The following is a 26010-nucleotide window of genomic DNA, read 5'->3' as shown; positions in this document are numbered from 1 at the left end:
TTCATCACCAGAAGCCATATTACAAATCGTGTGCCAGAACAAAACCGCCATATGTGCCGCCGCCTTGTGCGCTCTGGGCACTTTAATATCGTAAAAGACGTAGATGCATGTCTGCACAGATCAAACCAGCAAGCATTACTGGGTGCTCCTTCATTTGCTTGTGGGCGTGGCCCCATCCTATTGAGGAAACACGTTGCCTCTACACCTGTGTCATATTATATACGTCGGCGCAAAAAGGCATTCAGGAGAAGCACTGATTGTGCGCCACCAAGATGTGGGGCATAATGCGCCCGAGTGCTCCCTGTGGAAGGGCGATCACAGGGCTCCTAGGGAACCCTAGGCGTCCCCCTGTGGATGGTGCAGTCTCTCACCACATGTGACCGCAGGAGGAGCACTGGCCCCTTTAGAAATGCAGGTGGGGTGACGCCTGCAGGTAAAGGTGGACTGGCGGCTTGAAACAGCTGAACTACTTTTCACTGAAGCACTGTTCACAGCGCCAACACAAGCTCGCACCTGCGCTGTGTGAACTTGTGTCAGCATTGCAGAGTCATTGGGCACACTGTCCCAGTCTGCTCCTGGCGCATCCTATGAAGGGTACACCGTCCAGAGTAGGACAGTGCACCCTATACATAAAACGGCCCAGGTATGCTACTTTCATTCCCAGGTAGACTTTGCAGCAGTGCTGTGAGCTATTGTGGACCTTGTGTATTCAACACTTTACTTGCTGCTTAATTCAGAAAAAAATATGGTTAACTGTAGGTTTATTTTGTGTTTTTGTTTTTCTTCTTTCTTGAAATGTTTCCAAATTATGCAGGGAACATACAAGCTTTGATCACAAAATGTATTCAAATAATTCTTGAAAGACCAAATACCGCAAAACACCAGCATTTGGGTTATTATCTTTATTCTTAAGAATTCAAAAAGTATAAAAGAATGTTTTTCTTGAATGATACTTGGGAAGGACACTTAACAAAGCAAACGTTTATCAAAGACAGGCAGCACGTCTGTGCCACTGTCTCCAGAGCACAAGATCACAAGGGTTTTTGGCTTACCCTGAAGTCGAGGTGGCGCTAGATCCGACTCGGGAGCACCGCACTGTGGACGTTAACAGAGCCAGTGCTGTGGGCAGAAGGAGAGTTTCCATTAACAAATGGGACAGTGAGCAGCTCACGAAGTGATTAAAAAGCAGAGGCCGCAAAGGCTGGCCTGTCCTGGCACGGTGAACTTGGTACATGGCACGAGAGAAGGCAATGTGCAGTACTTCTCGGACTAGTGGGCTTTGGGAAGAGGTGAGAGGCAATTAAATGGTGAGGGTGTCTCGCTTGTCTTTGCAGATATTGAGGATCTCCTTTAATCTTTTTACAATCAGAGTCCATGTAAACTGGTCCCAATATGTGTCTTGGATGGGGAAGACTTATCTTTACTTAAACTGTATCTTCCCTCAGTGGAGAGGCTGGGGCTATGTACGTTTTCTTCCGTAGAGCTCATTCTGGTTGCTTGAAAACAATTTATGAATAGACCAAGGTTGTTCACTGCTCCTTCTCTCTTTGTTGTGGTCAAAGCTATTTTGCTTCCCAGTTATAATGAAGTTTGCAAAGTGACCCACATTGGGTAGGGGGTCTATACCCCAAAAGTTGGAGATCAACTACAGACTTATATATACTGAAAGTCCTTGGGGAGCACTCCAGTACAGAGGAAATCCCCATTAGTATTAGTCAGTTTCTCTCGTTACACAGTTAGAAAAAAATCTTTTTAGTAGAAGCTGTAGAATTTTAACTTGGTCTCCAAAACCACAAGATATTTTCTGAGGTAGGTTCTCCTAAGAGGTGGGTATTGCATAGTTTTACTGACGGTTTAAAAAATATCCAGGAACGTAGTGTATCACTGACCTGAACAGATGTATGCCTAAGGAGCTTCTGCCTGACCCTGGATCTGGAGCCTACTTCTACAGTTAACCTAGTGATTTCTGACTGACTCAACCACCTAGGGGCTGTAGAAACAATGCTGCATCAGCAAATATAAATTTAAGAAACTGGGAGCAAGACCTGGAAGAGCTGTAACCTTTTGGTGTAATGCCTGGGGCCCCACTCGAGCTCTTGCCAGATGACTTTGAGAAGAAGAGGACGGCTACTGCCCTTCTAAATGCAGCATGCTGGAGAACAGACAGACAGCAGCACTGACTTACCCTGCACTTCACAGCAAAGAAAAGGACCATCCACTGCCCAAGAAAGTGCTCTACCTCATGCTGCCACTGTGAGCACAGCACCTTCCAGGTGGCCTTCCCACAGTAAGCAGGCAATTGTATACTTTTCATTGCTCCTCATTTAAGAGGAACTTCCAGTCTGTGAGAACCAGTCAGGAGTTGGACCCAATTCAGATTATCCCTGATGTTGCATCACTAGGTAATGGTTGGTGGGCTCTTTCTGACTTCCTGTAAGCAGAGGTTAAGGTGTGCGGCGCCCCGTAAAACATGGACGGGTTCACTTTGCAGGGGCTCCCCTTCTTGACCACAGGCAGACGCCACATCAAGCTGTGAGGAGCACTCCTGGGAAACAGTGATGCAGGTGATAGGCAGTAAAAGGTCTGATTCTGTATACTGCAACAGCGCTGTGCGCCAAGGCTGCACTTTCATGGTGTTCAAAGGCCATGCACACTAAGAGCGGGGTGCAACTCGCTACTTTATCACTGAAGACACTCAGGAGAGCAGCATCTGCTGAAGGCTAAGAGGGTGAAGAGGGAAACTGACCCAATGTTTTCTGGTACAATGAAGAAGGAAGAGTGGAAGCTTTCAAAATCGAAATTAAGAGAAGAAATAAAACCGAACATTTCTCAAGGTCTGCATACCCAGACTTCAGAGATGGCCTCTAAAATAGTCATCCTGTGTTCCAACGTGGACTCTAGAGATGGAAGAAAAAATAGTGCTTCTTGGGGAGACTGGCACATCCCAGGATGCCATTTTAAATGATCTTCGATACCAGGCTCTATCTGCCATCTTGAAATGTGAAGACTTAAAAACCCTTTCTGGGAGCGATAACCTTGGGGCAAAGACAGGTCTCCCTCCTCCCCCCCCCTACCCCAACCAGCAGCAGCAGCTGCCAAACTTTTATAATAAAATGATGATAAACTGTTTATTATTGTTTTATTGTAAAAGGGGCGAGGCTGCAACAAGCACGAAGGGTGAGTGCACAGCACTCCCCCCTCAGTGCCATGTATGTTTGGCCGGCGTCTCGGCCTGGCCAAACATACATGTGCACTAGGCTCTCTCCAACCCGGCACTATATTGCCAGGTTGGGGATTTCATGCCTTCAGAATGAAGGAGAAAGTCCTTAAGGAGGGCAAAAGACACAATTTAATTCCAAGGCTTTGAATGTGTCAAACTTCAGGACATTACTTTTGAATAAGCAAACAAAACGTGATATTTCATGACCAAGGATTAAGCCGCAACCCTACCAGAGAACCAAATTGGGACAGATCAGGAAGGGGACTCCCAGCAATGAAATCGCTATTGCAATTGAACTTGTGGAGGTGAGGTATCAAACTGTTGGGAAAAGACAAGACTGCATCGGGAACAGTGGAGGGACAACTGGAAACAGCCATCATAATTGAAGACACCAACTTTGTAGCATGGGCAAATGCAAATCACTTCATGCATGTGCAAGCATGGGTTGCCCATGCTAAGGTGTCACTGTTGTCACTTGTGAAGCCTCTCCTTGACACAGGAAGTGCGGGCAGGTGGGGCTTGCCCTTCCTAGAGTTTAGAAGGGAGTGGGCTGTACTTGGTTCCCCCCCCTTTTTTTTTCTTTCTCTTTTGTGCTAAACGATGATGACAATTAAGTGAAAAAGATTGATGATTAATTTTTAAAAGTGTCCCCCGGTATGGGAACAACCCAAAATCTGTTTTCAAGTGCTGTTGAAATTGGGATTTTTTGTAAATCTAAAGAGATGGCAAACTAAATGCACATCATTCTTTGACAGTTTCTAGCAATGTTCCCCCTCATTTTTTTCCACTGTGCGGCAGTGTAAGGTCTCTGTGTGCTGCAGCCAGGGATATGTGCGCCAAGAAATTGACCATTCACACGAGCGTAGCGCATAACTACCCAGATCTTTGGCATTTGCCTCTCCATAGCTTTGTTTTACCACTAAAGCAAAAATTTGATATTTGTATAAACATTTCTCCATGTAATAGGGCATTAAGGCAGTTTTGTGACCTGGTGGCACACCCCAACGACATGACCTGTTGATTGCCACCTACACCCCAGTTAGAGAAAACAGAAATCAGGAAGTTGAACCATTATGAAACTTTAATGAATACTCTGTGTGCTACAGAGGGCCATGCACATCAAATCGAGCAAGTTGTACAATTAGTTAACATTTATAATTTGATGAACACACTACTGCTAAATGCCATGAGGCTCCTGCCAAGAGACAGGCTGAGAAATGTTCTTACCCAATCCACACATGGACTGTAGGAGCCGCATCAGAGTTTAGACAAGTCAGGTGCCAACATTAGATGTGTGACATGTTTGTTTCTCTCGCCGGTCCTTGCCCTTCTTCCAGTGCTGATAAACTCTGTTTAACTTAACCTTCCCATTTGAGAGGTAGGCGTTTGTCCTCATTAGCATATCTAGGTGACTCTCCTCGAGTCTGTTTCTTAATTTGGACTTGATTGCATTCATGAGGCTGAATCCTCGTTCAGTCTGCACTTGAAGCCTGGAAACTTGCACAGACATCAACAAGCTGAGATGCAACACTATCCTGTGCAGCATTCCGCAGAGTGAAATTCACCATGTCTTGAAAGGTCCCAAACAATTTGCTTTTTATATATTCTGCCACCACATATTTATAATCTCTGTATTGCTGAACAACATCATCAGTGTTGTCACCATCACCCAGGACCAAGACCTTCTTATACTTTTCAACAAGTCTTTGTACATTCTCAGTCCCAAAATCAAACTATGATGGTGTTGCTACTGCATGGATATCAAATCTTGTACATTCCTTTAGTTCATCTTCTGGGGACCTTCTTTCCATGTGCTCACAAAGATGTTTAATGAAAGGTAACATCGGTTCACTATCATACTCTCGGTCCTCTCTGTACAAAGCCATTAGATCTCTTACTGTGTTGCTCCAAAAGACCGTGTCGCCCAAGTACTGTTCCTTTATTTGACCAATTGTTGCTCTTGCATATTGTACAGCTTCAACAGTGGTCAAAGAGCTTTTCTGAAACAACTTGCACAAAGATGCAAGTTCACCCAGAATGTCACTCAGTGCTGCAAAGGAAATATGGTAGTTGGCGTCGGATAGTTATTTGTAGCAATATTTAGCAATTGGGTCATTCTCCTCTACTCTTTCATGATCAAAGTATTTGCAACCAACCCCATAATTACGCAAGAGTGCACCAACAGCAAAATGCCTTGAAAGCCACTGCACTTCATTGAGTGGCCGAAAGGAGACTGCTTCACATTCAGTGACCAAAGCAATTTTGTTCAGCTTGCCCTTCCTTACAGTTGAGCGGGAGAAGACAGTGCTCAGTAATGTTTCCATTTCCCTGATCATCTGCACTTTTTTCCAGGCATCATTAACTCCCAAATCTTCTCTGTGCGCAACACAGTGCTGCTCAACTAGATGGGGAATGTATTGTTTGAGGCAGGTAGCAACATCATTGTTCTTTCCCAGCATCACTGATGCACCAACTGATGTAAACATGACCATTTTCATAAGGTCCAGCTTGTTGGCAGTGTAGAAGTCTTTTACAGCTATAGTGATAGCCTCCACATTGCATGCACTCAGTTACAATTCCCCCAAACACTGTTTTGTGCTCTGTTGATGTTACAGTTCGGAACTTGAAGTAGAGGATGAGCGATTTTGTATCTGAAATATCTGTGCTCTCATCAATTATCATTGTGTGATACCAAGCACTGCGCAGTTCTGCCATGAAGTCAGAGCATATCACCCTGTTGATTGCCTCCAAAAACTCAAAGGCATAGTTCTTGCTCCTCCAGCTGTCTGGTATCTTCACATACAAAGCGACGTGGTCATGGATGTCTTGCAACACATTGTTGATGAGAATCTTTATCTCTTCAGGCAGAGATCTTTGCCGTTCAACCACTTCTAGTCTGTTTGCTCTGTCACTGGTGGTTTCCATCAGCATGGTGCGCCCTCCAAAACCCAGCCTGGCAGCTGCAATTTTATATCTTAGGGTCACCAAAGCAGATTCATGAACTTTGCTACATAGATGGAGTTTCAAGTAGTCCAGCCATCACTCTATTTCTTCCCAGTAGAAAAGTCCCCTGTGATCTTTGCTTTTGCACGTACCTTGCAAATCAGGCCTACTTCTGGATTGTATAAAAATAGCTCTCCCAGTTGTATGCGAACCTTGCTTTGTGACTTCTGTGCCTCAGGCTCCACAATTTCTTTCAGACATTCTTCTTTGAACACAAGACAGCATTACTTCATTTGTGGTGAAGCACTGCTCCCTGCAGAAGTCACAGCTTTGCACTTGAACATTTTGGTGCCAATCATTCTCAGCCTACTATGCCGCAAAACCTGCAAAGAAAAAAAGAGGGACATTTTTTAAAGTGAGGAACATTATTTAAAGTTGGTTCTTATGCTATTGAATGCAGTCTACCAGACAAGTCTGAGCTATCTGTTGGAAAATGTAACAAGTAATTACCTGGGCCTTTCTGTTTGTTCTTACACCTGCCTGTAGATGTAACACTGTTGGCGATGTCTACAATAGAAGAAAAAAATGGTTACAGCACATGCTTATGTTCCAAAGTTTCAGATTTACTACAAGGAAAAACTACTAAATCACCTGGTCTGTCTGCTTGTAGTCACTTCTGCCTTTTCTAATCTATGATTAGCACTCTCTAAGAAGCCTGCAAAAGAGCAAAAAAAGGGGTTGAAGAATGTTGTTATATGATAATGTACTGGGTGCACCACAAGTGAAATCTACTAAATGATTACCTTATCTTTCTGCTCACTTGTGCCTTTTGTAATCTGAGTAGTGCTGTCGGAGATGCCTGCAAGAGAAGAAAAGGTGATTAAAGTAGGTTGTCATATTCCGCTGTACTAGGTGCACCACAGTGGAAATCTGCAAAATTATTATCTTGTCTTTCTCCTACTCACGTACCTGTTCAAATTTATGTGTAGCAGGGTCTAAGATGCCTGTAAAAGAGGAAACATTGATTAAAGCACCTGATCATTGCAATGTCTCATATTCACCAGAAGGAAAAATTAGCAAAAAGTAACCTGCTCTCTCTGCTGCTACTCTGGGCTGCCCGTCCTCCTCTATGACCAGTCCTGTCTGAGATAACTGCAACAAAAGCAGAGATGGCTAACAGTTGGTTGCAGCGTGTTGTCATATAATAATGTGTCGGGTGACCCAGATGGGGGACCTACCAAGTAACTACATGGTCCTTATGCTTCTACGCATGTCGGCCCATTCAAATCCATAACTTGCTCGGTCCGACAAACCTGTAATAGAAGCAAAGGAGTGGGTCATGAACATGATTTATCTAGAGACCCTTCATCCCATGTGGAACGTCTACAAAATTACCAGGTCTTCCTTGGTACTCACGCCTGCCTGTTCAAATCCAGATGTTGACTGTCTGTGATTGGAAAGAAGATATTTAGCATCGGTTATAAGAGTTACAAAAAACATTATGCATGATGGTTCCAGAGCAATTGAATAGTTACTTGGAGTTTCAGTTTAGATGAACTCTGGTTCCAGAGGCCCGTTGAAACCAATGAGAGACTCCTTTAAATGTCTTCTCTGAGCAGGCATTAAAACTCCTGGGAAAAATTATGCAAAGAAATCTTTGCATCATTTTTAGGGCCCCCTTAACGGGAACACTCCCTTTTCAGACCCTGAACTTCACCAGCCGAGCTGAGCACTGACAAAAATACCAGTCAAAGGAGCAGCCTGGGTGTATTGTTAGAGCAGTGTGTGCTGACCACTATGCTGGAAGAGTTCTGGATCTATCATGTCAGATGTTGGGTTCACTGGCATAGATGTGTGAGGATTCTCAATACCACAGCAGCAGGGGGCGCTGCGGATCTGGGTTGAGGTGCACTGGTAGAGCTTTGTGCGAGGTTCACAGTAATAGTCAAGTTTGAGATGCACTGCATAGGTCTGTGTGAGCTTCATGTGCTGCTGGTCATGGCTTTTCTTCACTTTTTGGAGGCTTCATGCCTGTTCTGCTGGTTCTATGGGTTGGTGACAGGTCAGCGTGTCAGAAGCCCTCATTTCTGCTGCAGGCTCACCTTTTACTGTCAATGGCCACTGAAAAACACTTTGTGGCTAGGCTACTTAGACAAAAGGCTCAATTTCAAAGCAACTTTTGCAAAGTGTAGGGACCATGAGATACGGCCTGGCAGTTCGGGCTGGACAGGGTCAAGACTGATTTGCATATGGCTGGGTCCAAACTGGGGTAGTGTGGTGAACCAAAAAAAACCAATGGATTAAACCCAGATCTGTGACTGAGGCCTGGCAGTTCGGGCTGGAGAGGGTCAAGACTGATTTGCAGAAGGCTGGGTCCAAACTGGGGTAGTGTGATGAACAAAGAAACGAGGGATTAAACCCAGATCTGACACTGAGGGGGAATGTTTGCATTGTTCAGCATTCCGTCCATCATCGGTTCTTTTTACATAAATTCCATGGCCAAATCAGCTCAAACAAACATAGAAATAATAATACTACAATTGAATGGGAACATCATGCCTTATGTTTATACTGTCAAAGCAGATCCGATGAAGAGTCCAATTCCATTACATCTAAATCTAGAACCCTAAGTTTTCATCAGCACAATGGTGTACAACAAAAGCTCTAATATCAAGCATGAGTCAAATAAGTTCTGATGGCGCTCTAGGACTCCGTGGTCTCCCTGTCTCATTATATAAGCCATATGAAGATTACTGGACCTCCTGGCTCCATCCATCCATCCATCCATCATTCAAGGCCTGTTACTCTACAAATTTGCTGCCAACTTCAAGGACAAGATTTATACTCTGTCTACTACACAAGAAGGGATAAAGAGCCATACCTTCCAACGATAGGATGACTACTCTATTTGACAGTGATGAAAAACTGTACGCCTCTTTACTTTTAAATGACCTCCCCAAATAAACAATTGCTGAAACCCTCATATCATGGTTTCAAACATGGTTTAGGAACAGACACATCTCTGTTGATAACATCATAACACTCTCAATGCTAATAAAGAACCTTATGACATCCTCATTGCCAGAAGTATATACCTCCATCAACTTCAGGACTTTTTTGACAGTTTAGACTGAAAGGCTCTGGTATAAACTGAAGCTGTAGAGATTTTACCATGTATTAAAAGCCATTCAAGCACTATATTCGGACACCAGGATCCAGGTAAAACAGGATGATAATAGAACTCTCCGAGAAGACTTTGCCAGGTAGAGTCAGCAGTGCTTAATTTGTGCTTGTTGTATCCGGTGCAAAGCTCCAGCACTTATTTTTGAGGGCCAGGGCTTATTCTTCTGCCTCCAGCATTTGCTGTGAGCAAAAGACAAATATGGGAAAGACGGAGGAAGAGAAAAATGATCACAAAGGGAGAAAGCAGAAAGCTGCAAGAGTGAGCTGAAGGGGCGGGGGTGGCTGTAAATGGATTAAAGAGGACTGTGATGGCTTCAGGATTACTCTGCCTCTGTATTCTGTGTTCGCACATTTAATTGCAGCCGCCACATGTTTAAGAAGAAGGCTTGGGCACCGGCACGTTTTTATTTACAAATTAAGCACTGGTATGCAACTATTTCTTTTATAGAGGTGCACATGGCCATGACGTGTGCCTGAAAAACCTGAAGAGTGCGCTCATGTGCAATTAGCATCTGTGTCCCATTAACACCACGCCCACTGAATAACACTTTCTGCAGTGTTTGAATGAATACATATTTGGGAGTACTCTCGTAGTATTTTACAAAGTCAAACTTAACCAAGTCTTTTAAACAAAGGTAACTTATCCATGGTTCAATGTAATAAAGTTGACTTTTAAAATGCGTTCTACGGTTTAAATTCTATTTAATAATGTGGTGTTCTTTCTTACCTTGATTTTTAAAAGATGTTTATTACATGCATTATTTTGTTTCTTCAACTGTACCATAGGACCCAATAGTACTCCTTAGCGGTTCCCACCCCTGAACCCTAAAAACAATAAGCTTTGTCATAAGCTGCTAGAGTGAGCTGAAGGGGCAGGGAGTGGCTTTATATAGACTGAGGAGGCCCGAGAAAGCCTCAGGATTACGCTGCCTCAGTATTCCATGTTCGCACAATTTATTGCAGCAGCCGCGTGTTTAAAAGGAGGGCTCTGAGCCAGAATGAGACCCGAGGATGAAGCCTGACACCAAAAGGGTATTTGGCAGTCTAACCACACTAAGTGATGTCCTGCCTGAGGCACGAGCTTCACTTCACAGAAGAGGTAAACCCTCTGCTGGGATGGATCAGTTTCATGTAAGACACTTCAGGTGAGGAAAATATTGAAGGGAAGTTATATCCTGTACCTCCTTACCTCTCATCCCTTTCAGAATTCTCAACGTTGTTCTGGAATTTCCCAAATACACGTGGTGATAGATACTGAATTATGCACCAGTGGATGTCTGAACACGTGACAGTGTTAAATAGTTGTAATACAGTGCTGTCAACTATTTCTGTGTAGTGAGAACAATTTTTAAGATGTGGTGTGGTTGTTTATTTCTAGAACTTTGATGTAGATTTAGATGCAATCCAAATTGTTGAGTATTGTAGAATGTAGGAGACTCTCACTTAGAGGTGGTTTATCTCACACTGACCTCGTAACCAGCTCTTAAAGGTTATATGAAATTGTGCTTATCTCAGGAATGCGTGTAGTGTATATTACAAAACTACGGCGGGCTTTCCATAAGTCTTGGCAGAAGGTGTCTTACCAGTGGCAAATGTATACCTGCCAATCTCTTGACTTAATTGTTGGTTGTGTGAAGTCTTTGAGCATGACCCTGTTAAGGTGAAAAGAGTACCAACTCTTTTTGGAGGGTGTTCAGTGCTTAAAAAGGGGGCTACTTATTGAAAATTCATGGAGTAATTTTGTCTGATAGGTGGGTAAAAACCAGTAAAAAGAGTGGAACATCCACCAAATGTGGGTGACTTGACAGATATGCTGTGTGTCTAGTATGTGAGCAAGGGTTATGTCCATTATCGCTTCAGCGGTTAAAGCAAATTGGACACGTGTAGCTTGTTAAATTACTTCATATTCACCAATCCTATAGAATCCTGTCACTATGATTTTATGATGTCATCAATGAATAATTTGAAATGTCATCATTGTCATCAGTTAAGTCATTTAATATGTCAAGGGTTATGTTATGTCAACTGGCGGGATTGCAAGTTATAGTTGGCTCAGTAAAATATAACTTGTAAATTTCAGTGGCTTTAAGCGTTAGTTTTAATCTCCTTTCAACACCTAATTATAACTTTAACCTTTGATTTTCCAGTGACTGTAGAAGTATTTATACACAAAGATGTATGTGCTTAAAATCTGCTTTTGTATCTGTGTGCTTGTATATCCATATATGTATAATTAGGTATAGCTATATATGCACGCACATACATACAAGTCAGGTTTAAACATCTTAAGCAGACAGCACTTGTAATACTACAGCATAGTTGGACAAATAATGTGTGAGGGGGTGCAGTGTCTCCTCCTGGGACATTTAGATGCGGTGGTGGTGCACAAAGGGGGGCAGGTCAAATAGATTTGGGGCACAGGCCCTATCTGGCCCTTCTTTAGAGACAAAACTCATTGTGTCTTCTAGTACATATTCCCCCCCTTACTAATTTACTGCTCATCTAGCTTTTCATATTGTTCCCTATTGGGTTCCCATACAGTGATCCTGTGTTTGTCAGTTTGCATGTTTCTTTCCACATTGTATTGTAATTTTTCCGCCTTGTTGCCTGTCCTCTTCCTGGCCCGGCACCTCTGGGTCTTGTTTGCGCTGTAAAAGTAAAGTATACAAACAATAATAAATAAACGGTAGAGCACTTGGGTAGGCAAATATTGATATGTAGGATGTTAGAGGTGATGGTTGCTCAGAAGGAGGTTGTGTGTATGTGTCTTTTGTAGATGTGCTTCTTGGCCTTTACTTCTCAGCCAAATGTTGGGTGGTGAGGATTTGTTACCAGATCTTAGTTGGTATGTAATGTAGCATATGATCCACCTAAAGTGGAGAGAAGCTCATGTTGCACTCCCATAATTTGTGGTGGCTTATTCCAAAAGCAAATCAGATTTATAGATTGATTTTAGTACTCTTCAGAAAAATTTAAAACAGTTGAGGATCATCCGTTCAGTGTTCATTTGGTGCATGAGACTTCAGGTAATGTCAGTCAATGTTTTGAGAAATGTGTGTTTTGTTTGGGATAATATGCTAATATTTAAAATGTTTTATGCAACAGTATATATTATAAATAAAATTTTAGATGCTAAGCACATTGTAACGAAAAATAAATGCATTCCACACTACACATGGCTCGCCACAGGTACTGCAACACTCTCCCATAGTAATAATGGGCGTAGGGACTTGGAGCAAAACCACATAGTGATAGATGTTAAACTATGCAAAATAGTTACAAATATAAATAATTATAAATCAGTGTTAAAAAATATAAAAATAGCACATATTTACTATTTAATTATAAAGTGTTTTAGTAACGTGTTTTGAAAAACAATGTACCAAATTTTATTACAAAATAAATTAATTTTATTTAATTCTATGCATCACTTATAATAATGCACATTAAGGTAAAGGCGTTTTATTTCAAGCCCCTACCACCATTCTTTTCTGTGGAAGGCTGTTGCAGTACTAGTGGTTGGCGATGTGTAGTACTGGGCTTACTGCTCTTTCTTTTCCTAATTTACACTCATTTGGCCTGATTCACAAAGGGGTACTTGCACTTTTGAGTAACTCTACACTTAGAGACAGTTTACTACTTAAGGTATTCACAAACGCGGAGTGTAAACCTGTATAAAAGTGTAACCAACCCCAGAGTAAAGCAATTGGCCTACTCTTGTGTGAGTGGGTGACATTCCTCCCTAACTCTCCCAAAACTCCTCTTCCTCCTCCCTAATCCCATTCCCTTTAGGAGTGAGTCTACCCCTTTTCCTGCCCACTCCTCTGTGTCCCTCCCACATTTACTATTAGAACTTGGGCTTATGTGTGAGGAGTCCCTGCAGTCGGGGTGGAAAACTCTGCACACATTAAAAAGGTACATTTTGTGGTACTACAAAACGTACTACTAAGTGCAGGTTGGGAATCAGGCCTCAACAGTACAGATATCGCTATCTTTTCAACCCCTCCGTGACCACCCAAGCACCTCCTTCAACATGAATTTCTCAGATGGCTTTACGCCAAAAAACAGGAAGCCCCCTTCTAAGTTAATGTTCTAACTTTACGCCAAAGATGGTGTAGTTCTGTTCACTCATTTTTTCTTGTTCACTTCCTCTCTTTCCAAAGTTTCCTAAAGGAATTAAAATGGGGATTAAAGTTTTGTCACCCCAGCCCCCCAAACCCCCCCTTAACGATCGGCTGAAAACTTTAAAGGCATGAGCTGGGATTAAAGTACTTTTTTTTTATTTTTCTTTTTGAATGTTTTGTGAAGATAAGTTAAATGGCACATGTTATTAGCTAAACAAAATATGTTCACCTTATATATGTATATACATGTGTGTGTTTGTATAGAGGGTTAGATGGGTAGATAGTGTTAGAGGCCCATGTACAGAAGTATAGAGACTCACAAGTGTTGGCTTTCCTGCTGCTTTCTCCTTTGAGCCTTCTACCTTGTTCGCAGTTCATCCAGACGGGACATCCAGCTCTAACTGGTCTGCTGTTGTAGCCTCTGGAATGAGGTCAATGCCTTTACTCTTACGATTTGAAATGTATCCACCCCTTGCGTCTCTCATCGAATCCTCCCCCTTTGTGCCCTGCTGTACACTCCTCCTCCCCCCTTAGTAAGGCTGAGCTCTAAGTGTTTGTGAGACGAGGCTGGAGGTCTGAGGAGCAGGTCCATGCCACTCTGGAGCCGGTTCGTGATGCAGAATACATGGTAGGAGTGAGTACCTTAACTCTGTCAGTCGCAGTGAGTTCAGAGCTGTCTGTTTTGTTGTATATTCCAGAATGAGCTGTTTGAGCCTCGGGCTCCCCTTAAATGTAATATGAATTTCTCTGTGTGATTCCAGCTTCAGTGTATGATTTCAGGAAGCAGCCTGTTACTTTTTTTCTCTGCAGTTTCCTTCAGTATACTGTTTTCATTTCTCACTTCTGGGATTGTTGCCAGGGGCTCTGACCCTGTTAAAGTTTCTCTGTCAGTCATTGGAGTATATCCGAGTCTCTGCTTGTGAAAAAAGTGCTTCACGTCAGCCTGCCCTTACTGCGGATGTTCCCGAGTGTTCCCTGAAAGGAAGGCAGTCATGAAGGCTGTGACGTCACATTATGAAACTCTGTCTGTGTGCGTAGACTGCTTTTGGGCCCTCCTCCGAGCCCACAGCCCTCTGGGGAAACGCACTGCGTGTAAGGAGATGGCTACCAGCCAGAAATCGATTCCTTCAGTTTTTCTATATCAAGCAAAAGTACAGTTATTGGAACTTCGTGTCCCTGCCTGGTTGCTATGTAAAACATATATCTAAAAGAGCTTCAGTGGCTGCAGATATTTGAAAGGGAGACCATATGAATTGTCATATTCTTGTAATAATAAAAAAAGTTTGTCTTCCTTTGTGTTTGAATCATAGGTGAGAGAAACAGAGGAGGATAGAAGGAACTTGGGGAGTGCAGGGATGTTAAACATACCTTGCCATCACAGGCTCGAGACATCAGGCTGCACATCTTGGGGATGTGCAGTCTAGCTTAGCATTCCATGGCGTCATAGGGATAGGCAACTGAGATTGGAAACTCTGGGAATATACTCTGTGCCCTCATTGGTGCAACAGATGGGCAATAGTAGAGCTGAGCAGTAAAGTTGAGTATTCCATGGCCACATAGGAAGAGCCCACTGAGATGGCCTGTACTTGAAATATGCAGGCAGAGTTAAGCCTTCCAAGCCCTCTCATCGAGCGGTGAAAGGTGGGAAGCACTGGGGTGGGTAAGGGAGCTGAGCGTTCCATTGCTGCAGTGATACCGAGATGAGAATGTTGAGCAAATGTGTCTATGGAGAGATTGAAAAGGTTAGCAGAGATTGGTATATTGAGAGATCTGCCATTCCAGGGCATCATAGAGTACGATTGGTCTTCCTGCGGTTTGCTAATTGAACTCATTAGGTTCTTGGATGTTGCAAGTAAGTGGAAGAGTCTTTTGATAGTTCAAGGGGGTAAAGTATTCCCTGAAGAGTGAAGGGAAAGGCCAGGGACTAGCAGACAGAAAAGGTTTCAAGACCTCCATGAAAGGTGAGGCATTGCACAGCCATGCACTGGAATGTGTGAAAGCCATCATATAGAAGGGAATTTTTATTTTGTTGCCACTGTGATGACTTTGGCACACTCTCAAAGGTGTCTTCTCCTGCTCTTAAAACTTTTGATTCCTGTCTGTCTAGGACTACTACAAGACAGTGCTTTGTATCCCCATGCTCACTCACGTATCACTGATTTGCCTCAAGCCCTTTTCAAGGTAGCGTTATGCCATCTGGCTCTAGTGCAAATGTGAGTATCAGTTTATCGGAGTCTGAAGAAGGACAGAACAAGAATTGGCTGTACAATTTACATTGTTTCCGTATATATCCTGCACAGAAATGGAGAAAGTCTTTAAATATCAAAGCGTTCTCGTTAAACATGTCTTATTTTCTTTCTTTACCCTGTCAGGAACCATGATGCGTGTGATCCCATTTTTCTCAATCCAGCAGCCTGTGTAGTCACATGCTTACCTTTTGAAGGTGACATGCAGCCTATTTTAGTAGCCCAGTGTAGGAAGTTGGCTCTGTATGTGCTATTTCAAAGTAAGGAATAGCATGCACAGAGTCCAAGGGTTCCCCTTAGAGGTAAAATAGTGGTAAAAATAGATAATACTAATGCTCTATTTTGTGGTAGTGTGGTCGAGCAGTAGGCTTATCCAAGGAGTAGTGTTAAGCATTTGTTGTACATACACATAGACAATAAATGAGGTACACACACTCAGAGACAAATCCAGCCAATAGGTTTTTGTATAGAAAAATATATTTTCTTAGTTTATTTTAAGAACCACAGGTTCAAATTTTACATGTAATATCTCATTCGAAAGGTATTGCAGGTAAGTACTTTAGGAACTTCAAATCATCAAAATTGCATGTATACTTTTCAAGTTATTCACAAATAGCTGTTTTAAAAGTGGACACTTAGTGCAATTTTCACAGTCCCTAGGGGAGGTAAGTATTTGTTAGGTTAACCAGGTAAGTAAGACACTTACAGGGCTTAGTTCTTGGTCCAAGGTAGCCCACCGTTGGGGGTTCAGAGCAACCCCAAAGTCACCACACCAGCAGCTCAGGGCCGGTCAGGTGCAGAGTTCAAAGTGGTGCCCAAAACGCATAGGCTAGAATGGAGAGAAGGGGGTGCCCCGGTTCCGGTCTGCTTGCAGGTAAGTACCCGCGTCTTCGGAGGGCAGACCAGGGGGGTTTTGTAGGGCACCGGGGGGGACACAAGCCCACACAGAAATTTCACCCTCAGCAGCGCGGGGCGGCCGGGTGCAGTGTAGAAACAAGCGTCGGGTTTGTAATGGAAGTCAATGGGAGATCTAGGGATCTCTTCAGCGCTGCAGGCAGGCAAGGGGGGGGTTCCTCGGGGAAACCTCCACTTGATCAAGGGAGAGGGACTCCTGGGGGTCACTCCTCCAGTGAAAGTCCGGTCCTTCGGGTCCTGGGGGCTGCGGGTGCAGGGTCTCTCCCAGGTGTCGGGACTTTGGATTCAAAGAGTCGCGGTCAGGGGAAGCCTCGGGATTCCCTCTGCAGGCGGCGCTGTGGGGGCTCAGGGGGGACAGGTTTTTGTACTCACAGTCTTAGAGTAGTCCTGGGGTCCCTCCTGAGGTGTTGGATCGCCACCAGCCGAGTCGGGGTCGCCGGGTGCAGTGTTGCAAGTCTCACGCTTCTTGCGGGGAGCTTGCAGGGTTCTTTAAAGCTGCTGGAAACAAAGTCGCAGCTTTTCTTGGAGCAGGTCCGCTGTCCTCGGGAGTTTCTTGTCTTTTCGAAGCAGGGGCAGTCCTCAGAGGATGTCGAGGTCGCTGGTCCCTTTGGAAGGCGTCGCTGGAGCAGGATCTTTGGAAGGCAGGAGACAGGCCGGTGAGTTTCTGGAGCCAAGGCAGTTGTCGTCTTCTGGTCTTCCTCTGCAGGGGTTTTCAGCTAGGCAGTCCTTCTTCTTGTAGTTGCAGGAATCTAATTTTCTAGGGTTCAGGGTAGCCCTTAAATACTAAATTTAAGGGCGTGTTTAGGTCTGGGGGGTTAGTAGCCAATGGCTACTAGCCCTGAGGGTGGGTACACCCTCTTTGTGCCTCCTCCCAAGGGGAGGGGGTCACAGTCCTAACCCTATTGGGGGAATCCTCCATCTGCAAGATGGAGGATTTCTAAAAGTTAGAGTCACTTCAGCTCAGGACACCTTAGGGGCTGTCCTGACTGGCCAGTGACTCCTCCTTGTTTTTCTCATTATTTTCTCCGGCCTTGCCGCCAAAAGTGGGGCCTGGCCGGAGGGGGCGGGCAACTCCACTAGCTGGAGTGTCCTGCTGGGTTGGCACAAAGGAGGTGAGCCTTTGAGGCTCACCGCCAGGTGTGACAATTCCTGCCTGGGGGAGGTGTTAGCATCTCCACCCAGTGCAGGCTTTGTTACTGGCCTCAGAGTGACAAAGGCACTCTCCCCATGGGGCCAGCAACATGTCTCGGTTTGTGGCAGGCTGCTAAAACTAGTCAGCCTACACAGATAGTCGGTTAAGTTTCAGGGGGCACCTCTAAGGTGCCCTCTGGGGTGTATTTGACAATAAAATGTACACTGGCATCAGTGTGCATTTATTGTGCTGAGAAGTTTGATACCAAACTTCCCAGTTTTCAGTGTAGCCATTACGGTGCTGTGGAGTTCGTGTTTGACAAACTCCCAGACCATATACTCTTATGGCTACCCTGCACTTACAATGTCTAAGGTTTTGTTTAGACACTGTAGGGGTACCATGCTCATGCACTGGTACCCTCACCTATGGTATAGTGCACCCTGCCTTAGGGCTGTAAGGCCTGCTAGAGGGGTGTCTTACCTATACTGCATAGGCAGTGAGAGGCTGGCATGGCACCCTGAGGGGAGTGCCATGTCGACTTACTCTTTTTGTCCTCACTAGCACACACAAGCTGGCAAGCAGGGTGTCTGTGCTGAGTGAGAGGTCTCCAGGGTGGCATAAGACATGCTGCAGCCCTTAGAGACCTTCCTTGGCATCAGGGCCCTTGGTACTAGAAGTACCAGTTACAAGGGACTTATCTGGATGCCAGGGTCTGCCAATTGTGGATACAAAAGTACAGGTTAGGGAAAGAACACTGGTGCTGGGGCCTGGTTAGCAGGCCTCAGCACACTTTCAATTGTAAACATAGCATCAGCAAAGGCAAAACGTCAGGGGGCAACCATGCCAAGGAGGCATTTCCTTACACAACCCCCCCCCCCAAACGAAAGAGGATGAGACTAACCTTTCCCAAGAGAGTCTTCATTTTCTAAGTGGAAGAATCTGGAAAGGCCATCTGCATTGGCATGGGCAGTCCCAGGTCTGTGTTCCACTATAAAGTCCATTCCCTGTAGGGAGATGGACCACCTCAACAGTTTAGGATTTTCACCTTTCATTTGCATCAGCCATTTGAGAGGTCTGTGGTCAGTTTGAACTAGGAAGTGAGTCCCAAAGAGGTATGGTCTCAGCTTCTTCAGGGACCAAACCACAGCAAAGGCCTCCCTCTCAATGGCACTCCAACGCTGCTCCCTGGGGAGTAACCTCCTGCTAATGAAAGCAACAGGCTGGTCAAGGCCATCATCATTTGTTTGGGACAAAACTGCCCCTATCCCATGTTCAGAGGCATCTGTCTGCACAATGAACTGCTTAGAATAATCTGGAGCTTTTAGAACTGGTGCTGAGCACATTGCTTGTTTCAGGGTGTCAAAGGCCTGTTGGCATTCCACAGTCCAGTTCACTTTCTTGGGCATTTTCTTGGAGGTGAGTTCAGTGAGGGCTGTCACAATGGATCCATATCCCTTCACAAACCTCCTGTAATACCCAGTCAAGCCAAGGAATGCCCTGACTTGAGTCTGGGTTTTTGGAGCTACCCAGTCCAGAATAGTCTGGATCTTGGGTTGGAGTGGCTGAACTTGGCCTCCACCTACAAGGTGTCCCAAGTAAACCACAGTTCCCTGCCCTATCTGGCATTTGGATGCCTTGATAGAGAGGCCTGCAGATTGCAGAGCCTTCAAAACCTTCTTCAGGTGGACCAGGTGATCCTGCCAGGTGGAGCTAAAGACAGCAATATCATCAAGATAAGCTGTGCTAAAGGACTCCAAGCCAGCAAGGACTTGATTCACCAACCTTTGGAAGGTGGCAGGGGCATTCTTTAAACCAAAGGGCATAACAGTAAACTGATAATGCCCATCAGGTGTGGAGAATGCTGTTTTCTCTTTTGCTCCAGGTGCCATTTTTATTTGCCAGTACCCTGCTGTCAAGTCAAAGGTACTTAAGAATTTGGCAGCACCTAATTTGTCTATGAGCTCATCAGCTCTTGGAATTGGATGAGCATCTGTCTTGGTGACAGAATTGAGCCCTCTGTAGTCCACACAAAACCTCATCTCTTTCTTTCCATCTTTGGTGTGAGGTTTGGGGACTAAGACCACTGGGCTAGCCCAGGGGCTGTCAGAGCGCTCAATTACTCCCAATTCCAGCATCTTGTGGACTTCCACCTTGATGCTTTCCTTAACATGGTCAGATTGTCTAAAGATTTTGTTCTTGACAGGCATGCTGTCTCCTGTGTCCACATCATGGGTACACAGGTGTGTCTGACCAGGGGTTAAGGAGAAGAGTTCAGGAAACTGTTGTAGGACTCTCCTACAATCAGCTTGCTGTTGGCCAGAGAGGGTGTCTGAGTAGATCACTCCATCTACTGTGCCATCTTTTGGGTCTGATGACAGAAGATCAGGGAGAGGTTCACTCTCTGCCTCCTGATCCTCATCTGTTACCATCAACAGATTGACATCAGCCCTGTCATGGAAGAGCTTAAGGCGGTTCACATGGATCAACCTCTTGGGGCTCCTGCTTGTGCCCAGGTCCACCAGGTAGGTGACCTGACTCTTCCTTTCTAGCACTGGGTAAGGGCCACTCCATTTGTCCTGGAGTGCCCTGGGAGCCACAGGCTCCAGAACCCAGACTTTCTGCCCTGGTTGGAACTCAACCAGTGCAGCCTTTTGGTCATACCAAAACTTCTGGAGCTGTTGGCTGGCCTCAAGGTTTTTGGTTGCCTTTTCCATGTACTCTGCCATTCTAGAGCGAAGGCCAAGTACATAGTCCACTATGTCTTGTTTAGGCTCATGGAGAGGTCTCTCCCAGCCTTCTTTAACAAGAGCAAGTGGTCCTCTTACAGGATGACCAAACAGAAGTTCAAAGGGTGAGAATCCTACTCCCTTCTGTGGCACCTCTCTGTAAGCGAAAAGCAGACATGGCAAGAGGACATCCCATCTCCTTTTGAGTTTTTCTGGGAGCCCCATGATCATGCCCTTTAATGTCTTGTTGAATCTCTCAACTAAGCCATTAGTTTGTGGATGGTATGGTGTAGTGAATTTATAAGTCACCCCACACTCATTCCACATGTGCTTTAGGTATGCTGACATGAAGTTGGTACCTCTGTCAGACACCACCTCCTTAGGGAAACCCACTCTGGTAAAGATACCAATGAGGGCCTTGGCTACTGCAGGGGCAGTAGTCGACCTAAGGGGAATAGCTTCAGGATACCTGGTAGCATGATCCACTACTACCAGGATATACATATTTCCTGAGGCTGTGGGAGGTTCTAGTGGACCAACTATGTCCACACCCACTCTTTCAAAGGGAACCCCCACCACTGGAAGTGGAATGAGGGGGGCCTTTGGATGCCCACCTGTCTTACCACTGGCTTGACAGGTGGGGCAGGAGAGGCAAAACTCCTTAACCATGTTGGACATATTGGGCCAGTAGAAGTGGTTGACTAACCTCTCCCACGTCTTGGTTTGTCCCAAATGTCCAGCAAGGGGAATGTCATGGGCCAATGTTAGGATGAACTTCCTGAACAGCTGAGGCACTACCACTCTCCTAGTGGCACCAGGTTTGGGGTCTCTGGCCTCAGTGTACAGGAGTCCATCATCCCAATAGACCCTATGTGTTCCATTTTTCTTGCCTTTGGACTCTTCAGCAGCTTGCTGCCTAAGGCCTTCAAGAGAGGGACAGGTTTCTTGTCCCTTACACAGCTCCTCCCTTGAGGGTCCCCCTGGGCCTAAGAGCTCAACCTGATAAGGTTCAAGCTCCAAAGGCTCAGTTCCCTCAGAGGGCAGAACTTCTTCCTGAGAAGAGAGGTTCCCTTTCTTTTGCTGTGTTGCAGTTGGTTTCCCAACTGACTTTCCTGTTCTCTTGGTAGGCTGGGCCATTCTTCCAGACTCCAGCTCTACTTGTTCACCCTGTGCCTTGCACTGTGCTCTTGTTTTCACACACACCAGTTCAGGGATACCCAGCATTGCTGCATGGGTTTTTAGTTCTACCTCAGCCCATGCTGAGGACTCCAGGTCATTTCCAAGCAGACAGTCCACTGGGATATTTGAGGAGACCACCACCTGTTTCAGGCCATTGACCCCTCCCCATTCTAAAGTAACCATTGCCATGGGATGTACTTTTCTCTGATTGTCAGCGTTGGTGACTGTGTAGGTTTTTCCAGTCAGGTATTGGCCAGGGGAAACCAGTTTCTCTGTCACCATGGTGACACTGGCACCTGTATCCCTCAGGCCCTCTATTCTAGTCCCATTAATTAAGAGTTGCTGTCTGTATTTTTGCATGTTAGGCGGCCAGACAGCTAGTGTGGCTAAATCCACCCCACCCTCAGAAACTAGAGTAGCTTCAGTGTGGACCCTGATTTGCTCTGGGCACACTGTTGATCCCACTTGGAGACTAGCCATTCCAGGGTTACCTGGATGGGAGTTTGGAGTGGAACCTTTCTTGGGACAGGCCTTGTCTCCAGTTTGGTGTCCATGCTGTTTACAGCTATGACACCAGGCCTTTTTGGGATCAAAGTTTTTACCCTTGTACCCATTGTTTTGTGAAGAGGCTCTGGGCCCACCCTCCTGTGCAGGTTTTTGGGGGCCTGTAGAAGACTCTTTACTATTTTTAGTTTTGGTTGTCTCATCACCCTTCCCCTGGGGAGTCTTTGTGACCCCTTTCTTTTGGTCACCCCCTGTTGAAGTCTTGGACACCCTTGTCTTGACCCAATGGTCCGCCTTCTTTCCCAATTCTTGGGGAGAAATTGGTCCTAGGTCTACCAGATGCTGATGCAGTTTATCATTGAAACAATTACTTAACAGGTGTTCTTTCACAAATAAATTGTACAGCCCATCATAATTACTTACACCACTGCCTTGAATCCAACCATCTAGTGTTTTCACTGAGTAGTCTACAAAGTCAACCCAGGTCTGGCTCGAGGATTTTTGAGCCCCCCTGAATCTAATCCTATACTCCTCAGTGGAGAATCCAAAGCCCTCAATCAGGGTACCCTTCATGAGGTCATAAGATTCTGCATCTTGTCCAGAGAGTGTGAGGAGTCTATCCCTACACTTTCCTGTGAACATTTCCCAAAGGAGAGCACCCCAGTGAGATCTGTTCACTTTTCTGGTTACACAAGCCCTCTCAAAAGCTGTGAACCATTTGGTGATGTCATCACCATCTTCATATTTAGTTACAATCCCTTTAGGGATTTTCAACATGTCAGGAGAATCTCTGACCCTATTTATGTTGCTGCCACCATTGATGGGTCCTAGGCCCATCTCTTGTCTTTCCCTCTCTATGGCTAGGATCTGTCTTTCCAAAGCCAATCTTTTGGCCATCCTGGCTAACTGGATGTCCTCTTCACTGGGGTTATACTCAGTGATTTCAGAGGTGTTGGTCTCTCCTGTGAGGGAACCAGCATCTCTGACTATTATTTTTGGAGTCAGGGTTTGAGGGACCCTGTTCTCCCTAGATAGGATTGGTAGGGGGGAATTTTCCTCCAAGTCACTATCCTCTTCCTCTGAGTTGCCACCCTCAGAGGGGTTGGCCTTTTCAAACTCTGCCAAAAGCTCCTGGAGCTGTATTTTGGTAGGTTTGGGGCCCATTGTTATTTTCTTTATTTTACAGAGTGACCTTAGCTCCCTCATCTTAAGATGGAGGTAAGGTGTGGTGTCGAGTTCCACCACAGTCACATCTGTGCTAGACATTTTGCTTCTAAAAGTTGGAATACTTTTTAAGAATCTACAACTGGTTCTAGAATCTAATTCAAACTTTTACAAACTTTTAAACTCTAAAAGAAATGCTAAACAGGATCTAACACAAGGCCCTAGCAGGTCTTTTAAGAATTTCGAAAACTTTTCAAATTGCAAAAATCAATTTCTAATGACAATTTTGGAATTTGTCGTGTGATCAGGTATTGGCTGAGTAGTCCAGCAAATGCAAAGTCTTGTATCCCACCGCTGATCCACCAATGTAGGAAGTTGGCTCTGTATGTGCTATTTCAAAGTAAGGAATAGCATGCACAGAGTCCAAGGGTTCCCCTTAGAGGTAAAATAGTGGTAAAAATAGATAATACTAATGCTCTATTTTGTGGTAGTGTGGTCGAGCAGTAGGCTTATCCAAGGAGTAGTGTTAAGCATTTGTTGTACATACACATAGACAATAAATGAGGTACACACACTGAGACAAATCCAGCCAATAGGTTTTTGTATAGAAAAATATATTTTCTTAGTTTATTTTAAGAACCACATGTTCAAATTTTACATGTAATATCTCATTCGAAAGGTATTGCAGGTAAGTACTTTAGGAACTTCAAATCATCAAAATTGCATGTATACTTTTCAAGTTATTCACAAATAGCTGTTTTAAAAGTGGACACTTAGTGCAATTTTCACAGTCCCTAGGGGAGGTAAGTATTTGTTAGGTTAACCAGGTAAGTAAGACACTTACAGGGCTTAGTTCTTGGTCCAAGGTAGCCCACCGTTGGGGGTTCAGAGCAACCCCAAAGTCACCACACCAGCAGCTCAGGGCCGGTCAGGTGCAGAGTTCAAAGTGGTGCCCAAAACGCATAGGCTAGAATGGAGAGAAGGGGGTGCCCCGGTTCCGGTCTGCTTGCAGGTAAGTACCCGCGTCTTCGGAGGGCAGACCAGGGGTGTTTTGTAGGGCACCGGGGGGGACACAAGCCCACACAGAAATTTCACCCTCAGCAGCGCGGGGGCGGCCGGGTGCAGTGTAGAAACAAGCGTCGGGTTTGTAATGGAAGTCAATGGGAGATCTAGGGATCTTTTCAGCGCTGCAGGCAGGCAAGGGGGGGGTTCCTCGGGGAAACCTCCACTTGATCAAGGGAGAGGGACTCCTGGGGGTCACTCCTCCAGTGAAAGTCCGGTCCTTCGGGTCCTGGGGGCTGCGGGTGCAGGGTCTCTCCCAGGTGTCGGGACTTTGGATTCAAAGAGTCGCGGTCAGGGGAAGCCTCGGGATTCCCTCTGCAGGCGGCGCTGTGGGGGCTCAGGGGGGACAGGTTTTTGTACTCACAGTCTTAGAGTAGTCCTGGGGTCCCTCCTGAGGTGTTGGATCGCCACCAGCCGAGTCGGGGTCGCCGGGTGCAGTGTTGCAAGTCTCACGCTTCTTGCGGGGAGCTTGCAGGGTTCTTTAAAGCTGCTGGAAACAAAGTCGCAGCTTTTCTTGGAGCAGGTCCGCTGTCCTCGGGAGTTTCTTGTCTTTTCGAAGCAGGGGCAGTCCTCAGAGGAGATCGAGGTCGCTGGTCCCTTTGGAAGGCGTCGCTGGAGCAGGATCTTTGGAAGGCAGGAGACAGGCCGGTGAGTTTCTGGAGCCAAGGCAGTTGTCGTCTTCTGGTCTTCCTCTGCAGGGGTTTTCAGCTAGGCAGTCCTTCTTCTTGTAGTTGCAGGAATCTAATTTTCTAGGGTTCAGGGTAGCCCTTAAATACTAAATTTAAGGGCGTGTTTAGGTCTGGGGGGTTAGTAGCCAATGGCTACTAGCCCTGAGGGTGGGTACACCCTCTTTGTGCCTCCTCCCAAGGGGAGGGGGTCACAGTCCTAACCCTATTGGGGGAATCCTCCATCTGCAAGATGGAGGATTTCTAAAAGTTAGAGTCACTTCAGCTCAGGACACCTTAGGGGCTGTCCTGACTGGCCAGTGACTCCTCCTTGTTTTTCTCATTATTTTCTCCAGCCTTGCCGCCAAAAGTGGGGCCTGGCCGGAGGGGGCGGGCAACTCCACTAGCTGGAGTGTCCTGCTGGGTTGGCACAAAGGAGGTGAGCCTTTGAGGCTCACCGCCAGGTGTGACAATTCCTGCCTGGGGGAGGTGTTAGCATCTCCACCCAGTGCAGGCTTTGTTACTGGCCTCAGAGTGACAAAGGCACTCTCCCCATGGGGCCAGCAACATGTCTCGGTTTGTGGCAGGCTGCTAAAACTAGTCAGCCTACACAGATAGTCGGTTAAGTTTCAGGGGGCACCTCTAAGGTGCCCTCTGGGGTGTATTTGACAATAAAATGTACACTGGCATCAGTGTGCATTTATTGTGCTGAGAAGTTTGATACCAAACTTCCCAGTTTTCAGTGTAGCCATTACGGTGCTGTGGAGTTCGTGTTTGACAAACTCCCAGACCATATACTCTTATGGCTACCCTGCACTTACAATGTCTAAGGTTTTGTTTAGACACTGTAGGGGTACCATGCTCATGCACTGGTACCCTCACCTATGGTATAGTGCACCCTGCCTTAGGGCTGTAAGGCCTGCTAGAGGGGTGTCTTACCTATACTG

General features: G+C 45.5%; 1 protein-coding gene and 1 long non-coding RNA gene across 3 annotated transcripts in view; one reads left to right on the top strand and one right to left on the bottom strand.

The window, feature by feature from the left end:
* Positions 1-26010, top strand: part of TRAPPC10 (trafficking protein particle complex subunit 10) — a 407991-nt gene that overhangs the window by 119006 nt on the left and 262975 nt on the right. Inside the window, exon 1 of one of the 2 annotated variants that reach the window (XM_069202937.1) lies at positions 14044-14098. The exons of the other annotated variant lie outside the window; for it this stretch is intronic. Within the exon in view, the coding sequence (XP_069059038.1) occupies positions 14096-14098 (3 nt within the window). The 5' untranslated portion in view covers positions 14044-14095. Of the gene's footprint in view, positions 1-14043; positions 14099-26010 lie in introns of those variants that run through there. 2 annotated transcript variants of the gene reach the window in all.
* Positions 4284-7224, bottom strand: LOC138249276 (uncharacterized). Its single transcript, XR_011194822.1, has 5 exons — positions 7133-7224; positions 6967-7022; positions 6815-6878; positions 6674-6730; positions 4284-6546 (listed from the first exon to the last, which is right to left on the bottom strand). It is a non-coding gene; the product is annotated as an uncharacterized lncRNA (long non-coding RNA).

The sequence above is a fragment of the Pleurodeles waltl genome, chromosome 8, assembly GCF_031143425.1.
Source record: "Pleurodeles waltl isolate 20211129_DDA chromosome 8, aPleWal1.hap1.20221129, whole genome shotgun sequence".
Taxonomy (NCBI): Eukaryota; Metazoa; Chordata; class Amphibia; order Caudata; family Salamandridae; genus Pleurodeles; species Pleurodeles waltl.
This window is presented reverse-complemented; position numbering and strand designations above follow the sequence as displayed.